Source organism: Amblyraja radiata, chromosome 23, assembly GCF_010909765.2.
Source record: "Amblyraja radiata isolate CabotCenter1 chromosome 23, sAmbRad1.1.pri, whole genome shotgun sequence".
Classification (NCBI taxonomy): Eukaryota; Metazoa; Chordata; class Chondrichthyes; order Rajiformes; family Rajidae; genus Amblyraja; species Amblyraja radiata.
In genome coordinates, this window is record NC_045978.1 from 200,165 (window position 1) to 221,008 (window position 20,844).

Consider the following 20,844-nt stretch of genomic DNA (forward strand, 5'->3'; position numbering starts at 1 on the left):
CCAAATCATGTCCAATCAATTTAATTTACCACTTGTGGACTCCAATCAAGTTGTAGAAACATCTCAAGGATAATCAATGGAAATAGGATGCACCGAAGCTCAATTTTGAGTCACAACAAAGGGTCTGAATACTTACGTAAATGTGATATTTCAATTATTTATTTTTAATTATTTTGCAAAAATTACTAAACACCTGTTTTCGCTTTTATATTATGAGGTATTGTGCGTAGATTGATGATTTAAAAAAATGACTGTAATCAATTTTAGAATAAGGCTGTAATGTAACAAAATGTGGAAAAAGTGGTCTGAATACTTTCTCAATGCACTGTATATTCTATATCACAGACCATATATATTCTATATCACACACCATATATATTCTATATTACAGACCATATATATTCTATATCACACACCACATATATTCTATATTACAGACCATATATATTCTATATCACACACCACATATATTCTATATCACAGACCATATATATTCTATATTACAGACCATATATATTCTATGTCACACACCATATATATTCCATATCACAGGCCATATATATTCTATATGACAGGCCATATATATTCTATATTACAGGCCATATATATTCTATATTACAGACCATATATATTCTATATCACACACCATATATATTCTATATGACAGGCCATATATATTCTATATTACAGGCCATATATATTCTATATCACAGGCCATATATATTCTATATCACAGGCCATATATATTCTATATGACAGGCCATATATATTCTATATTACAGGCCATATATATTCTATATCACAGGCCATATATATTCTATATCACAGGCCATATATATTCTATATGACAGGCCATATATATTCTATATTACAGGCCATATATATTCTATATCACAGGCCATATATATTCTATATCACAGGCCATATATATTCTATATCACAGGCCATATATATTCTATATTACAGACCATATATATTCTATATGTCCGTCTGTCTTTTTTAAAATATTTTGTCCCGTTAAATGTATGTTTTTGATTCTAGTTTTTTTTTTAGCTGTGTATATGTGGGGGGTGGGAAACAATAGACAACAGACAATAGGTGCAGGAGTCGGCCATTCGGCCCTTCGAGCCAGCACCGCCATTCAATATGATCATGGCTGATCATCCCCAATCAGTACCCCGTTCCTGCCTTCTCCCCATATCCCCTGACCGCTATTTTTAAAAGCCCTATCTAGCTCTTTCTTGAAATTATCCAGAGAACCTGCCTCCACCGCCCTCTGAGGCAGAGAATTCCACAGACTCACCACTCTCTGTGAGAAAAAGTGTTTCCTCGTCTCCGTTCTAAATGGCTTACTCCTTATTCTTAAACTGTGGCCACTGGTTCTGGACTCCCCCAACATCGGGAACATGTTTCCTGCCTCTAGCGTGTCCAAACCCTTAACAATATTATGTTTCAATGATATCTCATCCTTCTAAACTCCAGAGTGCACAAGCCCAGCTGCTCCATTCTCTCAGAATATCACAGTCCCGCCATCCCGGGAATTAAACTTGTAAACATACGCTGCACTCCCTCAATAGCAAGAATGTCCTTCCTCAAATTAGGGGTCCAAAACTGCACACTATACTCCAGGTGTGGTCTCACTAGGGCTCTGTACAACTGCAGAAGGACCTCTTTGCTCCTGTATTCGATTCCTCTTGTTATAAAGGCCAACATGACATTCGCTTTCTTCACTGCCTGCTGTACCTGCATGCTTACTTTCATAGACTGATGAACAAGGACCCCCAGATCCTGTTGTACTTCCCCTTATCCCAACTTGACGCCATTTAGATAGTAATCTGCCTTCCTGTTTTTGCTACCAAAGTAGATAATTTCACATTTATCCGCATTAAACTTCATCTGCCATGCATCTGCCCACTCCCCCAACCTGTCCAAGTCACCCTGCATTCTCATAGCATCCTCCTCACAGTTCACACTGCCACCCAGCTTTGTGTCATCTGCAAATTTGCTAATGTTACTTTGAATCCCTTCATCCAAAATCATTGATGTACATTGTAAATAGCTGCAGTCCCAGCACCGAGCCTTGCGGTACCCCACTAGTCACTGCCTGCCATTCTGAAAGGGACCCATTAATCCCTACTCTTTGTTTCCTGTCTGCCAACCACTTCTCTATCCATGTCAGCACTCTACCCCCAATACCATGTGCCCTAATTTTGCCCACTAATCTCCTATGTGGGACCTTCTCAAATGCTTTCTGAAAGTCCAGGTACACTACATCCACTGGCTCTCCCTTGTCCATTTTCCTAGTTACATCTTCAAAAAATTCCAGAAACCGTTTAATCTCTTCCCTGTACGGGGACCCGACTTTTCCCTGTCGGGTCTCCGGTGTCGTTGGGCCTAATACCGTGGAACCGGCAGCGGCCTCCAACCGGAACCAACCTGAGGACTCCAGTCGCGGAGCCTGCGGACTCACCATCGCGGAGTCTGCGGACTCACCATCGCGGAGCATCGGAGCAGGAAGAGCTGTGGTGGCGCGTGGCTGCAACCCGACCGGAGATTCGGAGGCTCCGGCCGCAGGCCCGGTGGACAGAAACATCGGGAGCTCGCAGGTCCCTGGTGGGAGACTGCTTTTCGGAGCTCCCGCAACGGCAACTTCGCCCGCCTGAATCATGGGGTTTAAATGAATCGGAGCGGGGCCTAACATCGCCCAGGCGCGGCTTAAACCACCGCGGGACTTATCATCGCCCTCCGGGGGCTTTAACATCGCGAGCTCCAGTCGCCTTGATGCTGCAGTTGGACTGCTGGACCGCGGGAGAAGAACAAGGGAAGAGATAAGACTTTGCCTTTATCACAGTGAGGAGGTGTGGAAATTCACTGTTTGTGTAAATTGTGTTAAGTGTGGGTCTTGGGTTTTTTTCGAATGTCAAGACTGTAGGAATGAAATTTCTTTCAAACCTTGTCTGTTTGAATGACAATAAAAGGCCTTCTATTCTATTTTATTCTATTCTATTCTATTATGGGTCATATATAGCCTATATTACGGGTCATATATATTCTACACTACAGTCCATATATATTCTATACTACAGGTCATATATATTCTATATGGCGTTATAAATATATTCTATATTACAGGTTATATATATACATTATATAACAGGTTATATATCACAATATAGTTACTAACAATTGAAACTTTGTGGTAATTACTGACTTCTACAACCGATTATTTCCGTGCCTTCCTTTAATGCCAATGTCACAGTTTGATACTCATGGCATTGGCACCTCAGCACCAACAGCTTTAAGGCCAATGTGCTTTTTACCCAAGATGAAAGACAAAATTTCAAGCTTCAGATCTGAAAATGAATCATCAGAATCTTTTCCTTTGCTTCATCAGTATTCAGGTCTTCAAGGGATTGAAAGACTCCCGCGAGTATCTCCCACTGGGCTACTGTGCTTTGCACAAGACGGCTTCAAACATCTTACAGCTTTCATTTCCGATAGAACCACAGATAGAGCTATTTCATGTTTGAGAATATTTCCCTCTACTTAAGATTCTTTGGAGACATTTTACATTTTTGAGGAAACCACAAACTAATGGTTTTGCAGATTTGTGTGCATTAGAAACAAGAGTTTTACACAATATGATTTCACAGAATGATACATTTAGTATCCATTGACAATAGCCCATTTACATGGCTCGGCGTAAAACAAGAAAGCCAGTCAGAGAAGCTGCCCACTCCAACATAATCGTGAATCATCTACTGTTGTGATAATCATCTCTCAGCAGAAGTTTGAGACGTGACCAGAAACACCAACACAATGTTCTAGTCTGCAAATCTGTGCACTGCAGATTGGGCCCAAGTTGTAAACTTCATCAACAAAATCAATACAGTCAGAAGATGCAGTAACTCAGCGGGACAGGCAGTATCTCTGGAGTGAAGGAATAGGTGACGTTTTGAGTCGAGACCTTTCCTCAGACTCGGAAAGAGGAAGGACCTGAATCTTTTCTCGACTCTGACCCAAGTCATCTATCATTTGAAAAACTGACATCATTTTTTTCACAAAGTTTCCTCCATTCTCTATCATCTGCATTGATTATTTCTTTAAAATGAATAACATCAATAGATGAAGAACCTTCTAGCAATATGGCAGTACCGCCAACACTGGATAATTGCTGGAATTATTACTCACGAGTGAGTAATCCTCCACAGTCAGCCACACATCATCGCTCATGATAGCAGTCAGAGCCAGCTGGTACGTTACATCTGCATAGAGGTTTCACAGTGCAGGTAACAGGGTTAAAATGCTTTTGTCACAAAGAAAACAACGGGTTTCAAGGTTAAATCAATGTTTAAGAAAGAACTGCAGATGCTGGAAAAAATGAAGGTAGACACTCAGCAGGTGAGGCAGCATCTATGGAGCAAAGGAATGACCAGATGTTAAATCAATGACAGGAGACAGAGGAACTGAAGGAAATTCACATGAGGCAGGAAATGGTGTTGGATAGACTGATGGGACTGAAGGCTGATAAATCCCCAGGGCCTGATGGTCTGCATCCCAGGGTACTTAAGGAAGTGGCTCTAGAAATTGTGGACGCATTGGTGATAATTTTCCAATGTTCTATAGACTCAGATCAGTTCCTGTGGATTGGAGGGTAGCTAATGTTATCCCACTTTTTAAGAAAGGCGGGAGAGAGAAAACATGGAATTATAGACCAGTTAGCCTGACATCGACGGTGGGGAAGATGCTGGAGTCAATTATAAAAGATGAAATAGCCACACATTTGGATAGCAGTAACAGGATCGGTCCGGGTCAGCATGGATTTACGAAGGGGAAATCATGCTTGACTAATTTTCTAGAATTGGAGATGTAACTAGGAATATGGACAAGGGAGAGCCAGTGGATGTAGTGTACCTGGACTTTCAGAAAGCATTTGAGAAGGTCCCACATAGGAGATTAGTGGGCAAAATTAGGGCACATGGTATTGGGGGTAGAGTGCTGACATGGATAGAGAAGTGGTTGGCAGACAGGAAACAAAGAGTAGGGATTAACGGGTGCCTTTCAGAATGCAGGCAGTGACTAGTGCGGTACCGCAAGGCTCGGTGCTGGGACCGCAGTTATTTACAATATACATCAATGATTTGGATGGATTCAAAGTAACATTAGCAAATTTGCAGATGACACAAAGCTGGATGGCAGTGTGAACTGTGAGGAGGATGCTATGAGAATGCAGAGTGACTTGGGCCGGTTGGGGGAGTGGGCAGATGCATGGCAGATGAGGTTTAATGCGGATAAATGTGAGGTTATCCACTTTGGTAGCAAAAACAGAAAAGCAGATTATTATCTAAATGGCGTCGTTGGGAAAAGGGGAAGTACAACGGGATCTGGGGGTCCTTGTTCATCAGTCTATGAAAGTAAGCATGCAGGTACAGCAGGCAGTGAAGAAAGCGAATGGCATGTTGGCCTTTATAACAAGAGGAGTCGAGTATAGGAGCAAAGAGGTCCTTTTGGTCCCTTAATTTGAGGAAGGACATTCTTGCTATTGAGGGAGTGCAGTGTAGGTTTACAAGGTTAATTCCTGGGATGGCGGGACTGTCATATGCTGAGAGAATGGAGCAGCTGGGATTGTACACTCTGGAGTTTAGAAGGATGAGAGGGTCTCTCATTGAAACATATAAGATTGTCAAGGGTTTGGACACGCTAGAGGCAGGAAACATGTTCCCGATGGTGGGGGAGTCCAGAACCAGGGGCCACACTTTAAGAATAAGGAGTAAGCCATTTAGAACGGAGACGAGGAAACACTCACTTTTTCTCACAGAGAGTGGTGAGTCTGTGGAATTCTCTGCCTCAGAGGGCGGTGGAGGCCAGTTCTCTGGATGCTTTCAAGAGAGAGCTAGATAGGGAAAAATAGCGGAGTCAGGGGATATGGGGAGAAGGCAGGAACGGGGTACTGATTGGGGATGATCAGTCATGATCACATTGAATGGCGGTGCTGGCTTGAAGGGCTGAATGGCCTACTCCTGCACCTATTGTCTATTGTCTATTATGTTTTGTTGTGTTTTTGACAGTTCACACACCTTTCATCTTTAATCCCTGATTTCCAGCCCATTTGTTTGACAGGTTTTGAGAAAAGCCTCAGAGACTGAAACCTAACTGTGGATCCACTTGTTTGATTTCCAGTGGGCAGTACAGTTTCTCTGACAGTCGCTCTGTTGTGAATGTACATGTCCCAACGTCAGGGGCAGTTGTGCCCAAGAATCAGTGACCTATACGGACCAGGTTGTATCGTGTGCAGAATCTGCAACCTTGCAACCACCTGGTCATTGCAGGTAGGGTCCACAGCACTCAAACACAACTGGTTAAAAACCTGTTCCTTTTTGGAGGGGAGTGTGCGGACTATTTGTTCATCAATACAAGCATTAGGGTTAGGGTCATTCTGTCTTATCAGCAGGACAGGCGGCATCTCTGGAGAGAAGGAATGGGTGACGTTTCGGGTCGAGACCCTCCCTCAGACTGAAGAAAGGTCTCGACCCGAAACGTCGCCCATTCCTTCTCGCCAGAGATGCTGCCTCACCCGCTGAGTTACTCCAGCATTTTGTGTCTACCTTCGATTTAAACCAGCATCTGCAGTTCTTTCTTAAACATGAATCCCGTCTTCAATGTTAGCCAGTTTCTTGAATTAAAAATCCACATAGGCTTCCCGTAACAGCTTCACGGGTCGATTCTCATTTGGAACAGTATCATTACTAAATAAATAACTGCTATTTAAATTACATACACTCCCCTAAACACATCAGATTAACTGTTCATCCAGGATGTGGCAGAAGGCATTTCACACTGCCCTTCACCACAATGGTTCACCAGGTAGACATGCCTGAATATCCCTTACTCACATTAAACCTTAATCCCCATTTAACCTTTAAAGGGAAAGATAAAATATCTTCAGAATCAGAACAAAGCAATTCTTAAAACGACACAAGCGACAATCCAGAGGGTGGCGAAGAGTGGAGGAGAGAGTGGGAGACAGGAAGTAGAGAGGGAGGTTAGGGGACATGGAGAGAGGAGGAGAGAGGAGCGGGGAGGGAGATGGGGAGACAAAGAATGAAGGAATATAATTTCCTTCTGGGTCAGGTTAAGTGACATTGCAGGATTATCTCGAGCCATTATGAACTATGCTATCATCCTGAAAAGTGCTTTGATCTTTAAATCAGCAATGTCCTGAAACTCAAGGGGTTTAACTGCTGTAATGACCTTATCGATCTGCTGCACAGCTTTCAACTATTTATATATTGTACATAAATACATCTGCTTTCATTCCCAAATTAATTTCTTATTCGCTCAGTTTTTAATTACCAGAATCGAATCTCTAAGTTATGGGTGGGTGGGTGGGTGGTTGGGGTGGGGGTGTGATGGGTGGGGGTGTGATGGGTGGGGGTGATAATGGGCTGGGTATTATGGGTGGGGGTGTGATGGGTGGGGTGTGGGGTTGGGGTGGGTGGGGGTGATAATGGGCTGGGTATTATGGGTGGGGGTGTTATGGGTGGGTGGGGTGTGATGGGTGGGGGGTCAGGGTGGGTGGGTGGGTGTGATGGGTGGGGGGTCAGGGTGGATGTGATGGGTGGGGGGTCGGGGTGCATGTGATGGGTGGGGGGTCGGGGTGCATGTGATGGGTGGGGGTGATAGTGGGCTGGGTATTATGGGTGAACGTTCCTGTTGATGAGGACTGGAGAGAGCTGTGGATGTTGGTGCCTACCTTCAGATACTGAGATGCCAGGTCATGGTGATAGGATCTGGATTTTAGCATTGCCCTGTCCATGGTGGCTGCTGAGTTCTGGCAAACCTCTCGGGTCTGGCTAAGGGTGAGCGTGGACCAGGAGCCGCGCTTGATGTACTTGGAGTCGGTGTTGATGGGGATATTCACACACGGGGAACACTTCAGGTCATTATTGCTTTTTGAAGCTTTGAGGGTGTGTTCACTGATAGTGTTGTAAGCATTCATCAGGTATTTAGCGGGCCCGTGGTCAGGCCGTCTCCCCAGTGTCATTAAACTCATGGGATTGCGATAGTTGTAGTTGTCGCTGTCCAGGTTATCGTCTGAGCTCCACCAGCCGGAGATGTTGGTCCTCGTTCTTCGCTTTGACTCCAACTTGCGATCCTTGCTCTTGCTCCGCTTGGTCTGCTTGGAGTCGTCGGAGCCGAACTTGCTGCCGTTCAGACTCCCTTTGCCCGAGCCCTCGAGGGACTGAGACTTGGCAAAGAGCTTCTGCACAGAATGTACAAGGTGGCGGATGCGGCCCGGACTCTCGCTGCGATGTTTATCACTCCTCTGGAACTGCAGTGTGTGGAACCCATCCCGGTGCATCGGCAACTGCTTCTCAAACTGGTCCAGCAGGTTGGCGGGAAGCCGGTTAATTTTACCGCCAGATGTGTTGGGGGTGAAAGCACACTCGTCTGGGAGGTCAAAGTGTGAGTTGTAGTGGATCCTGGGGAAGGTGCTGCTGGCAATCTGGTTATTGAGCGGTAGCAGACAGTCAGCCGGCATGGCATTAGAGGAGGGGAAGCGATGCTGCTCCATCTGATAGGGGTCGACAGGAGTCAACAGGTAGGGGTTCCTCTCCTGCATTGGGCTGGGGTACATCTGCTCTGTAGGGTCGCAGTTGTCAGAGAGGTGACGGCTTCGATTAGCTCCTAAACCTTTCATTGCTGCCCAGATTCAAATATCATCTCTTGTCTCCCACACACGTAGATCTCCAGATGAACCTGGAAAGAGAAGGCACAAAAATAAATCTATCTCGGGCTGCAAATACAATGACATTCTCAACATATTCTAGTGCTTTTTGTGCATGTCATTACATTTTGTGATAACTAAAATCTTTTGACTTTGATTATTGAGGTAAGGTTCTGTCTCACTAAAGGAGAAGATTATTTTATCTCAATCTACATGGAGTCAAAAGTCCAATACACTATTTGATGAAGAATGTCACAATTAGCACGTTGGTGGGAGAGCGAGCTGGATCGAGGGGCCGAATGGCCTACTTCTGTACCTATTGTCTATTGAGTGATCCCGGCTTTTCATGCTATAAACAAGCTTGACTATTAATAAAAAGGACCATAGTTAAAACAAGTTACAGCCCTGAATATATTGAGTATAAGGACCTGCTTCAGTTATAATTAGTGCACGAGGATTTAAATAAATTGATGGAAAGATTAGAGAGGAATTGAGCAGAAAAAACACTTCATTCAGCAAACATTGGTGGGCTGGAACTGACTAAATGATGCACACTAGATGCACAAACATTCCTTCTCTGCAGAGACCCAGAGTGAGTGAGGTGTCATGTGCACAGTGACGGGAAGTGGGACTAACTTAAAGGATCCATTATTGGCCAGCAGAGATCTATGGGCCGAATGGCTGTAACCGGTTTTATTGTATCAAGTAACTGTTGAACAAGATATCACCGAGGGAATGACATAACATGTTAATATGTAGCGACTCGTGTTAATCTGAGAGGTGGATTCTCAAGGTCAGCGTTGTGTTACGTTGTTCTATTCCACTGAGATGATGAACGTTATGTAAATGTGACGCGCAGGTTTGTTGTATTAATGAAAATGATTATTGAGTAACAGCACTTTGACTGAGCTCAGCATACCGTGCACCATCTAACCTGCTCTCCAGGTGAAGCTCTCCAGGTGAAGCTCTCCAGGTGAAGCTCTCCAGGTGAAGCTCTCCAGGTGAAGCTCCCCAGGTGAAGCTCCCCAGGTGAAGCTCAGCATACCGTGCACCATCTAACCTGCTCTCCAGGTGAAGCACAACATGCCGTGCACCATCTAACCTACTCTCCAGGTGAAGCACAGCATGCCGTGCACCATCTAACCTGTTCTCCAGGTGAAGCTCAACATACCGTGCACCATCTAACCTGCTCTCCAGGTGAAGCTCAACATACCGTGCACCATCTAACCTACTCTCCAGGTGAAGCTCAACATACCGTGCACCATCTAACCTGCTCTCCAGGTGAAGCTCTCCAGGTGAAGCTCTCCAGGTGAAGCTCTCCAGGTGAAGCTCCCCAGGTGAAGCTCAGCATACCGTGCACCATCTAACCTGCTGTCCAGGTGAAGCACAACATGCCGTGCACTATCTAACCTGCTGTCCAGGTGAAGCACAACATGCCGTGCACCATCTAACCTGCTCTCCAGGTGAAGCTCTCCAGGTGAAGCTCACCAGGTGAAGCTCAACATGCTGTGCACCATCTAACCTGTTCTCCAGGTGAATAAACACTAAACTTGGCACAAAGTTGATGTTGATTGGCCTCGCAATCTGTGTTGGAAACGTCTTCCATTGTTATTACCAGGTCACTGTTGTCAATGTTACCCCCCTCAATGTTGCCCCCCCCTCAATGTTGCCCCCCCCTCAATGTTGCCCCCCCCTCAATGTTGCTCCCCCAATGTTGCCCCCCCCTCAATGTTGCCCCCCCACCTCAATGTTGCCCCCCCCCTCAATGTTGCCCCCCCTCAATGTTGCCCCCCCTCAATGTTGCTCCCCCAATGTTGCCCCCCCTCAATGTTGCCCCCCCTCAATGTTGCTCCCCCAATGTTGCCCCCCCCCTCAATGTTGCCCCCCCACCTCAATGTTGCCCCCCCACCTCAATGTTGCCCCCCCCACCTCAATGTTGCCCCCCCTCAATGTTGCCCCCCCACCTCAATGTTGCCCCCCCCTCAATGTTGCTCCCCCAATGTTGCCCCCCTCAATGTTGCCCCCCCACCTCAATGTTACCCCCCTCAATGCTGACCCCCCCCTCAACGTTGCCCCCCCCTCAATGTCCCCCCTCAAAGTTGCCCCCCCTCAATGTTGCCCCCCCTCAATGTTGCTCCCCCAATGTTGCCCCCCTCAACGTTGCCCCCCCCCTCAATGTTGCCCCCCCACCTCAATGTTGCCCCCCCCTCAATGTTGCTCCCCAATGTTGCCCCCCTCAATGTTGCCCCCCTCAATGTTGCCCCCCCACCTCAATGTTACCCCCCTCAATGCTGACCCCCCCTCAACGTTGCCCCCCCACCTCAATGTTGCCCCCCCCCCTCAATGTCCCCCCCTCAAAGTTGCCCCCCCCTCAATGTTGCTCCCCCAATGTTGCCCCCCTCAACGTTGCCCCCCCCCCTCAATGTTGCCCCCCCACCTCAATGTTGCCCCCCCCACCTCAATGTTGCCCCCCGCCCACCTCAATGTTGCCCCCCCCACCTCAATGTTGCCCCCCCCCACCTCAATGTTGCCCCACCTCAATGTTGCCCCCCCCCCACCTCAATGTTGCCCCCTCAATGCTGACCCCCAAGCACCTATAGAGTGGACCAGAGTTCCAGGGAATAATCCAGTGAAAATGTAGAAACAAAGAACTGCAGATACTGGTTCTTACACAACAGGCCAAGCACCTGACCAACAGGTAGAGGTTTTGGGAAGAGTAGAGGGGCCCACTTACTGTCCACAGCAGCCTGGCACAGTCACCAGGCATATGGGGGAGTAAGGAGTAATGTCATAGTGGTGAGTACTGGCAGTCTGGGGAATAGATGCTGCTCTCTGACCAAAGTCATGGAGACCTGAAGGCTGTGTTGCTCATCTCACGCCAGGTTAAGAACATCTACTGGGCTGGAGAGGAAGCGGAGGATCCAATTGTCATTGGGCATTTGGTGGAGAGTTTATGTCTGAGATAATGGCCTGAAACAGCTGATCAGAATGAAGCAATAATTGTGACTGGTTGGCTCATTAAACACCAATAATTGCCCCTTCATCATGAACAGCTGACCTCCACAGTTACACCAGTTGCCTTTAACTTTGAGATGAGCCCATGCAGTTAATGTCACACGAAGCACATCTGCCAAATCTCCACACAAGCTCTCACTTGTCAACGTTCTCAGCCAATTGCAAATAATTTATCCACATATTTCAAATCTAATGCATTCAGAATTGGCCGTGTAAATGTTTTGATTTAGTAAATTTCTTTTCTTTAAATAGCTTCTGCAAACAGAGAGTCCTGGAACACAGCAACACAGCAGCCACATTGTTATTGAAGTGGAGCCAGAGGAGGTAGTTGAGGCTGGGACTATCCCATCGTTTAAGAAACAGTTATGGCCATGTCCCACAGTACGAGTTCATTCCAAAAGTTCTCCCGAGTGTGTCCTGATTCGAACTCGGAGATTTACGGTAATGGCCGCTCATCGGTACTCGGGGCTCTCGTAGACTTTTTCAACGTTGAACAATCTTCACGAGTCTTCCCGAGCTTACCTGCCGTTAGCGAGTCTTCGCGAGTACCTGCCGTTAGCGCTAAGAGACGTCCCCGAGTTCCGACGTACCCGCTACGTTCATTCTCCGTGCTTACCACGAGTTTGATTTTTTTTTAACTGGGGAGAGCTCTTGGAATGAACTCGTACCTTGGGACAGGGCCATCAGACAGATACATGGATAGGACATGTTTGGAGGGATATGGACCAAGCGCAGGCAGGTGGGACTAGTGTAGCTGGGACATTGTTGGCCAGTGTGGATGAGTTGGGCCGAAGGGCCTGTTTCCACACTGTATCACTATGACTAGTGTCGCTGGGACATTGTTAGCCAGTGTGGATGAGTTGGGCCGAAGGGCCTGTTTCCACACTGTATGGCTCTATGGTCGTGGATTCCCAGGACGTTCCCAGGAGGTGTTGAGGAAACATTTTGGCGAATGCCAAAGTAGTTCTCAAAGACTTCACTTGACTTTGCACTCGATGCGGAGAATTGATGAAAAGTAAAGAAACACAAATACAATCTGCTGTTCTTTAGTGGAGAAGATCTTGTTGGGATGTAAAAAATTGTTTTTTTAAAAGAATCTTGCAAACTCTTTGTGAAACCTACAACATTGTAAGAGTGGTTTCTAGTAACATCTGTAGCCAAGGGTGATGCCTGCCTTGTTGTCATGTTTTTATTCTGATTAAAATTCACATCTCGATCCATCCACAACTTTGATGCAGATTCTAACCCTGAGGAATAATATCAATCCACATCTAGCTGATCAAAATGGCAGATAAACTCCCAAAACCAGGTGTGTAGAACATGACCAAGGAATCGGGGAAAGTTAGTCAGATTGAAACCTACATGGGCAGCGACAATGAGCTTGTTGTAGAGTGCTGGCCATCCCTGTGCAGGTGAGGCTATCAAGGGTTTCTATGGTCCCATACTACACAAGGCATGGTGGACCTTTGGTTGTCTGAGCCCCTCCACAGAGCAGCAATGTTCACAAGGGTGACATCAAACAGGAGACAACCTATGCCAAGCAGCAGTGACACATCTCAGCCACTGAGCAGATGCTAGTGTTATTGAAAGGAACATCTGACAAAATGTGTTAGCTTTATATTATCTGACAGGCGTACAGACAAATCCAGGCTGATGTGCAATGAGGAGGTGTCGCATCTTACCCACTGATTAAAGTCATTGCCATGGATGCTGCAGCCAACAAAATGGAACAAAACTTATAGAATCCGTTTGTTTGAGAAATACAGGAGTTAAGTCACTCAGAAAACGCATTCACTTTCTGCTGATTTATTTTACATAATTGGAATTTCTCGACTTGAATCGAAACAAATTAAGTTCTAAATCCAGGCTTACGGCAACTTTCTCCATGTAACGAGAACAATGTTTGTGATTCGAAGTCCACATTATTCCAGGAAGCATCAGTGTAAACATTAATTGGATGACTGTGAGCTGTAACTTTACAGAAGACAAGGCCCATTAGGCTCGTTTGTCTAATTAACCAGTAGTCAAGGCAGCTTTGTATTACCCTGCAACATGAGTCCCGACCATCCTTTGTCCTGAATGTAACTCTTCATGTGCCAGCAATGTCTTTATAATGATCTTGGTCAGAACTACAACCACGAATTGTCACAACGGAACAATGAACAAGAAAACCAGAAGGAATTCTCTGGCTGTGGGCGGTGTCGACACTAGCCCGAGGGGGAGGGGGGGGGGGGGGGGGGGGGTCACACATTCAACCTATTGACTAATTCAGATTTCTGAACTGTCCCGCTACACTGTGGTACCTCCTTGTCCCACCAGAACTCGTGAGCCCCAGAAGATGTCACATTGCAGATGGTAGATGTCTGTGACTATATGTTGGACAGACTGAGCTGTATCTGCCATCCATGGATTCATAGAAACATAGAAAATAGGTGCAGGAGTAGGCCATTCGGCCCTTTGAGCCTGCACCGCCATTCGATATGATCATGGCTGATCATCCAACTCAGTATCCCATCCCTGCCTTCTCTCCATACCCACTGATCCCTTTAGCAACAAGGGCCACATCTAACTCCCTCTTAAATATAGCCAATGAACTGGCCTCAACTACCTTCTGTGGCAGAGAATTCCACAGATTCACCACTCTCTATGTAAAAAATGATTTTCTCATCTCGGTCCTAAAAGACTTCCCTCTTATCCTTAAACTGGGACCCCTTGTTCTGGACTTCCCCAACATCGGGAATAATCTTCCTGCATCTAGCCTGTCCAACCCCTTAAGAATTTTGTAAGTTTCTATAAGATCCCCCCTCAATCTTATAAATTCTAGCGAGTACAAGCCGAGTCTATCCAGTCTTTCTTCATATGAAAGTCCTGACATCCCAGGAATCAGTCTGGTGAACCTTCTCTGTACTCCCTCTATGGCAAGAATGTCTTTCCACACGGACTTCGACACTGACTCGCCATCTTGCCTTGTGATGGGGGCTGCAATGAGCAGAGTTGGAGCAGTGGAGGGAGTGGAGCAGGGACAGAGCTCGGGGTGCAGTCAGGTGGATGAAGACCATTCATTGGTACAACCTGGGGCATGATCACACGGCTGTGACCAATGGCAGGATAGTGTGAATCTCACTGCAGAGATGACAAGACTGTTGTGTGTGGGTACAATGACTGGGTGAATGGGTCCGTGTACAGGGGATTGGATGAATGGGTCTGTGTACAGGAGACTGGATAAATGGGTCCGTGTACAGGGGGCTGGGTGAATGGGTCCGTGTACAGGGGACTGGGTGAATGGGTCTGTACAATGACTGGGTGAATGGGTCTGTGTACAGGGGACTGGGTGAATGGGTCTGTGTACAGGAGACTGGGTGAATGGGTCCGTGTACAGGGGACTGGGTGAATGGGTCTGTGTACAGGGGACTGGGTGAATGGGTCTGTGTACAGGGGACTGGGTGAATGGGTCCGTGTACAATGACTGGGTGAATGGGTCCGTGTACAGGGGACTGGGTGAATGGGTCCGTGTACAGGGGGCTGGGTGAATGGGTCCGTGTACAGGGGACTGGGTGAATGGGTCCGTGTACAGGGGACTGGGTGAATGGGTCCGTGTACAGGGGGCTGGGTGAATGGGTCCGTGTACAGGAGACTGGATGAATGGGTCCGTGTACAATGACTGGGGGAATGAGAGGTGAACAAAAGAGAGTTGCAGACAAGAGTGCTGACTCCATGGGAGAGATGGAAGGGGGAATAACAGGAAGAAGGGATGAGAGGTGGAAGGAACGACCAGTTGACAAGGAAAGGTTGGGGGAGGGGTAAATAAAGACATTTCCTATCCTAAATAAAAATAAAGATTTGAAGGAAAGAATGTTTTTTGTAGCACCATGTACCATTGAGAGGGAGTTACCCAGATTACCTTGGACTTTTTTTCTAATTATGTTTTGGCACCAACGATAGCCTTATCTTACTGCAGGATCTAGACTGAGGTTCTGTGCCTTAAAGACAGTGAACCAGTCACCCTGGGCTAAACGTATCAGGCACAACTTATCATCTCTGGAACACCTCACTAGCTGGGTCAGACGTTAGACCAGGGAAACAGAAAACACCTTAAACACCTTCAGCTTCAAAGACAAGAGAGTACGTCTGGACATGAACAATTAGATTAAACCAAAACAAAGATGCAGCAAAACTATAGATTAGGAAAACATTGTTGCGTAAATCAGTCTTTATGAGAGTAATTTGAAAATTCACTGGATAATTATTTAAATTTAATTAAATTGCTCTTTGTGATACATTTCCTAATCATTTTGAATTAAAATCCACAATTGCTGAAAAAAGGTTTGTTTCTGGCACGTATCAGCACCTCTGATAGATTCTGTCAGAGACGGTTATTTTTATAACACAGGATTGTCAATTGTTGTTTCCACTCAACCTCGAATAATCGACGTTCCAGGAAATCCTCTCTCCTTCAAATGTTCTTGTGAAATGTTATCTGTTTCATCGTGTATTCCTAGCCTGGCTGCACAGACAGCATTGAGATGAATGATTGACATCCATGCAATTGCTTTTCTTCAGAAAAACACTCAAAAGGATATGATGAGTGGTACATGCACTTTGACAGGCTCTTGTAGCGACCAGTATTAGAGGGGTGATATCTAGAATGATAATGAAAAGACCTTTGCTAACGTCACATTTGAGCCAATGCATGGTCTAAACATTAGTGGTAAGTGGATCAGTTTCCCAGAACAGGAATGCATTGTCCACTTTCAGTGACAATAAAGATCTAGCTCCGACCCAAATACACAGTGACTAAATAATACACGCTGTACACAAAGGAGTTCTAATTTAATTAACATGATCTGCTTCTCTCTGCAAATGTCATCTCCTTCTAATTCCTCCCGGTCGGGCAATAATCAATTTATGAACAGGAAGAACCATCTAATGACACAAACCAAAGTCGGAAAAGAATAAATTAATCTGACGTTCACAAGATGCCAATGTAACGCAGTAACGAAGGAAACGAGGGCTTGTTTTGAGGAAATTGTAAGAATCCCCAACAACAAGGTTGACATCCCAAGTGAAGGACAAAGTCACACAGTGGGTTTTGGCATGAGACTACGGACTGAGAGCAAGATGGAGTAATGACTGCACATTCACTGCTCATCACTCACCACCCATCGTTTAACATTCTCATTACATCTCCTGCTAAAATAATTGACTTCATAATGTTGGGGAAATATTTTTTTAATTTGAGCTATTTTAAATAGTTCAGCACAAGGCAGTACAATATTCATGTAATTTGTCTAAGTTTGGAACCTGAAGATAAGCAGTACTTTGCATTGATTTAGAAGGATTTACTTGCAAAAGCAATACATTATCTTTTTTATTGTATTAGTTCTTTTAATACAGCAGCTCGTGGTAATTTAATGGCTCATTTTAAATGATCCGTCTGATTCAATTAAACGTACAGATTGCCACCACTGTTCCAGTTTGATAACTCCATCAGGAGGCATTCAGCATGCCAGAACTGAGGATTAACATGTTTGTGTGCCGTAGTTCGACACTTTGTAAACCTTATCTGTGGAGCCTGAAACAGACTCGTAACTGCCTAATGCCTGACCTGCTGAGTACTTCCTGGTTAGTAATGACCCATAGGGGTAGCTGGACAATGACTTAACCAATCTTAGTGCTGTATTACACTGCACCTGGAGGCAGAAAAATATCTTTCAAGGTCAATGAGAAAATGCTCAAAGCTCGATAGCCGAGTTCAATCAGTCTGAGGAAGGGTCCTGACCAGGAAAGTTCTGTATCTCCTTCCTGTACTCCACTTTGTCATACTTTGTGATTTATCCCACCACAGCGGTGTAGATAGAGTTAGAGGTGAATTTGACCACACAGTCGTGAATGTATAGGGAGTAGAGAGGGGTTGAGAACTCATCTTTGTGGGTGACGGCATTGAGAATCTTCTTCTTCTTCTTGCGTTTGGCGTGCACAGCCTAAAGTTGTAGGACAACTTGTTCTATTTGATCTTATTTGATTGTGCACGCCAGGTTGATTGCATTTGTTGAAACAGGGCGGACCACGTGAAGGTTGCAATCACCAAGGGTGTAGAAAATGATTGTGGAGGAGGTGTTGTCACCAATGCTCATTGGTTGTTGTGTGTGGATCAGAGGTCCTGTGGGTGAGGCAGTGATATTGTGGAACGTCAACAACATTGGAGGATCCCGAGCTCCACGATGAACTGCTGCTAGAAATAGAGTAACAAGATATTTTTCTCCAGAGATGCTGCCTAACGTGCTGAGTTACTCCAGCACTTTGTGTCTTTCAAGATGTTGGAGTAACAGTGGGTCATGCAGCATCTCTGGAGAGAAAGGATAGGTGATGTTTCTGGTCGGGACCCATCTTTAGACTCAGGTCTTTCTAACTGCAGATGAGTAGTCACCATCATAAGCATGTCAACACTCCACCACTGCCGCACCATGCCTCCACACCCCACCCCACCATCATTCACCTGGCTACTCTGGCGCATATTCCAAATCTCCCCTGTCCATTCCCTTCATGTTTCACCCCACCCTCTCTTGGATAGATCTTGCTGTTGTGCGATATTTGCCATGGAGTGAAGAGTGGAGACCCAGGACACTGCAATGATTGAGAATGAATGTGACATCCTCAGGAATGTTCAGAATAGTTTGCCGCCAATTAAGCTTAAATTGAGGCAATTTAGATTCATCTTGTGTAACGTGCGATGGTATTAGTCTCTCTCACACATGCAGGAGCCAAGTGAAGGGCAAGTAGCCTGAAGCACAAACTGCCTCAGCATCTCTGCTATGCTGCCACTGACTCTCTCTGTTAATTGGGCCTTTACAATACTTTACATGGTTATTTTTACATGAACTGTTGTCAATTATACATCTCCGAGCACATTTTGCACTTGGAAAAGCAAAGTACTCAAGAAAATATCGCCGCCACCTGCGTGAAACGTAACAGTAACTGGAGTTGAGGAGATCCTCTGATCTGCGTGACCAAGAATCGTACAACATGTAAAAACATTTCAATGGCCTAATGTGGAAACATACAAACCATGTCCCTGTTCAAAGGAGCCTCTCGTACTAGAAGCAGCATATTTTCTCTGGGTGACAATGCAATGTCAAAAGTCTATAGTACGCTGACAGGTAATATGTAATACCGTGCAGTACCCTGCAGTACAGTAAGCAACCATGCAGTACCATACACAACCATGCTGTACAGTACACGACCATGCAGTAACATGCAGTGTCATGCAGTACAGTACACCACTATGCAGTACCATCCACTGCCATGCAGTACCATGCTGTACATTATGCTGCCATGCAGATTGCCTCGCTATTTTAGTCTACAATTAGACCACAACTGTAATATCTTGAACTGATACTAAACGTCTAATTAATTTGCAGCTTCAGATTCCAGTTCATTTTTAATTTGTAATTGAATTCGAAGGATTAGAGAATTTATAGATGTATTTTAAAGCATCCTGAATAAAATACTGGAACTTTGTAAGGGTTGATGCAAAAATGTAATTTTGACAGCTATTATTTTTATTCTTTTTTATCATTTAAAAAAATGATTAATCTCTTGTATCACCATAGCACTAAATCAATAGTTCTTCACACGCCTAGTCACAATACTTGATGTTAGTTTTGGCCACTCAGTGTCAGTGACAAGGCTTGTCCTGCAACATGACCGCGACACACTGGATGTGTGAGAGGGTTTGGATACACCCAGCACTGGGATCGTCCAATCCAGAGCGCTATGCCTATACAAACCAGCTTCAGCAAGCAAATGCCAACTGCAAGATGGGACCTGGATTTTCTAGAGTTCTGTAGGTTCAGGTTCAGGGTAATTATAGTCACTGGTAACGAGGTAAATAGATCACACCATACTGTACACAAATACAAACACATCCAACTCCAGTACAATAGGTAGAGCAGAGGGGAAGGTACAGAATAGAAAATATAATTCTCAGCATTGTAGCGCATCAGTTACATAAACAGTCCAATGTCCGCAATGGGGTAGAGGTGAATCAGACAGTACCCCAGCTTATGGAAGGACCATTCAGAAGCCTGATAGCGGAGGGGAAGAAGCTGTTCCTGCTTCACCTGGTGGCACGTGTCATCAGGGACCACATGTGGTTGGTCCCCACATTGACAGTGGCAATGTGAACAGTAATAACCAATAACATGAAGTCAGCATCAACTCTCCCGCACAAAATTAGTATTGGTTCAAAATGAGAACAGTATCTTTAGATAAATCCATTGACAATAGACAACAGACAATAGGTGCAGGAGTAGGGCATTCGCCCCTTCGAGCCAGCACCGCCGTTCAATGTGATCATGGCTGATCATCCCCAATCAGTACCCCGTTCCTGCCTTCTCCCCAAATCCCCCAGACTCCGCTATCTTTAAGAGCCCTATCTAGATCTCTCTTGAAAGTATCCAGAGAACCGGCCTCCACCGCCCTCTGAGGCAGAGAATTCCACAGACTCACAACTCTCTGTGAGAAAAAGCATTTCCTCATCTCCGTTCTAAATGGTTTACCCCTTATTCTTAAACTGTGGCCCCTGGTTCTGGACTCCCCCAACATCGGGAACATGTTTCCTGCCTCTAGCGTGTCCAAACCCTTAATAATCTTATATGTTTCAGTAAGATCTCCTCTCATCCTTCTAAACTCCAGAGTATACAAGCCCAGCCGCTCCATTCTCTCAGCATATGACAGTCCCGCCATCCCAGGAATTAACCTTGTAAACCTACGCTGCACTCCCTCAATAGAAAGAATGTCCTTCCTCAAATTAGGGGACCAAAACTGCACACAATACTCCAGGTGTGGTCTCACTAGGGCCCTGTACAACTGCAGAAGGACCTCTTTGCTCCTATACTCAACTCCTCTTGTTATGAATTGTTGTGTAGAGAGGCGCAGCATAGAACAGCTGAAGTGTGTAGTTACACATTCCTGGGGTGAATGGACTGGCCCTCTGTTCTGATGATGATGATGATGATGATGATGAGGTGAAAAGGTTCTGTCGGTCGCGGGGTTGACAGACGGCGGTTTCACCAGCCGATAGGAACGTTCAAAATCAAAGC

General features: G+C 45.5%; 1 protein-coding gene across 1 annotated transcript in view; it reads right to left on the reverse strand.

Annotated features, from left to right (window-relative positions):
• Positions 1-20,844, reverse strand: part of dlgap4 (DLG associated protein 4) — a 246,338-nt gene that overhangs the window by 115,526 nt on the left and 109,968 nt on the right. The window contains exon 3 of the mRNA XM_033041285.1: positions 7,754-8,760. Coding sequence (XP_032897176.1) covers positions 7,754-8,701 — 948 coding nt within the window. The 5' untranslated portion in view covers positions 8,702-8,760. The remainder of the gene's footprint in view (positions 1-7,753; positions 8,761-20,844) is intronic.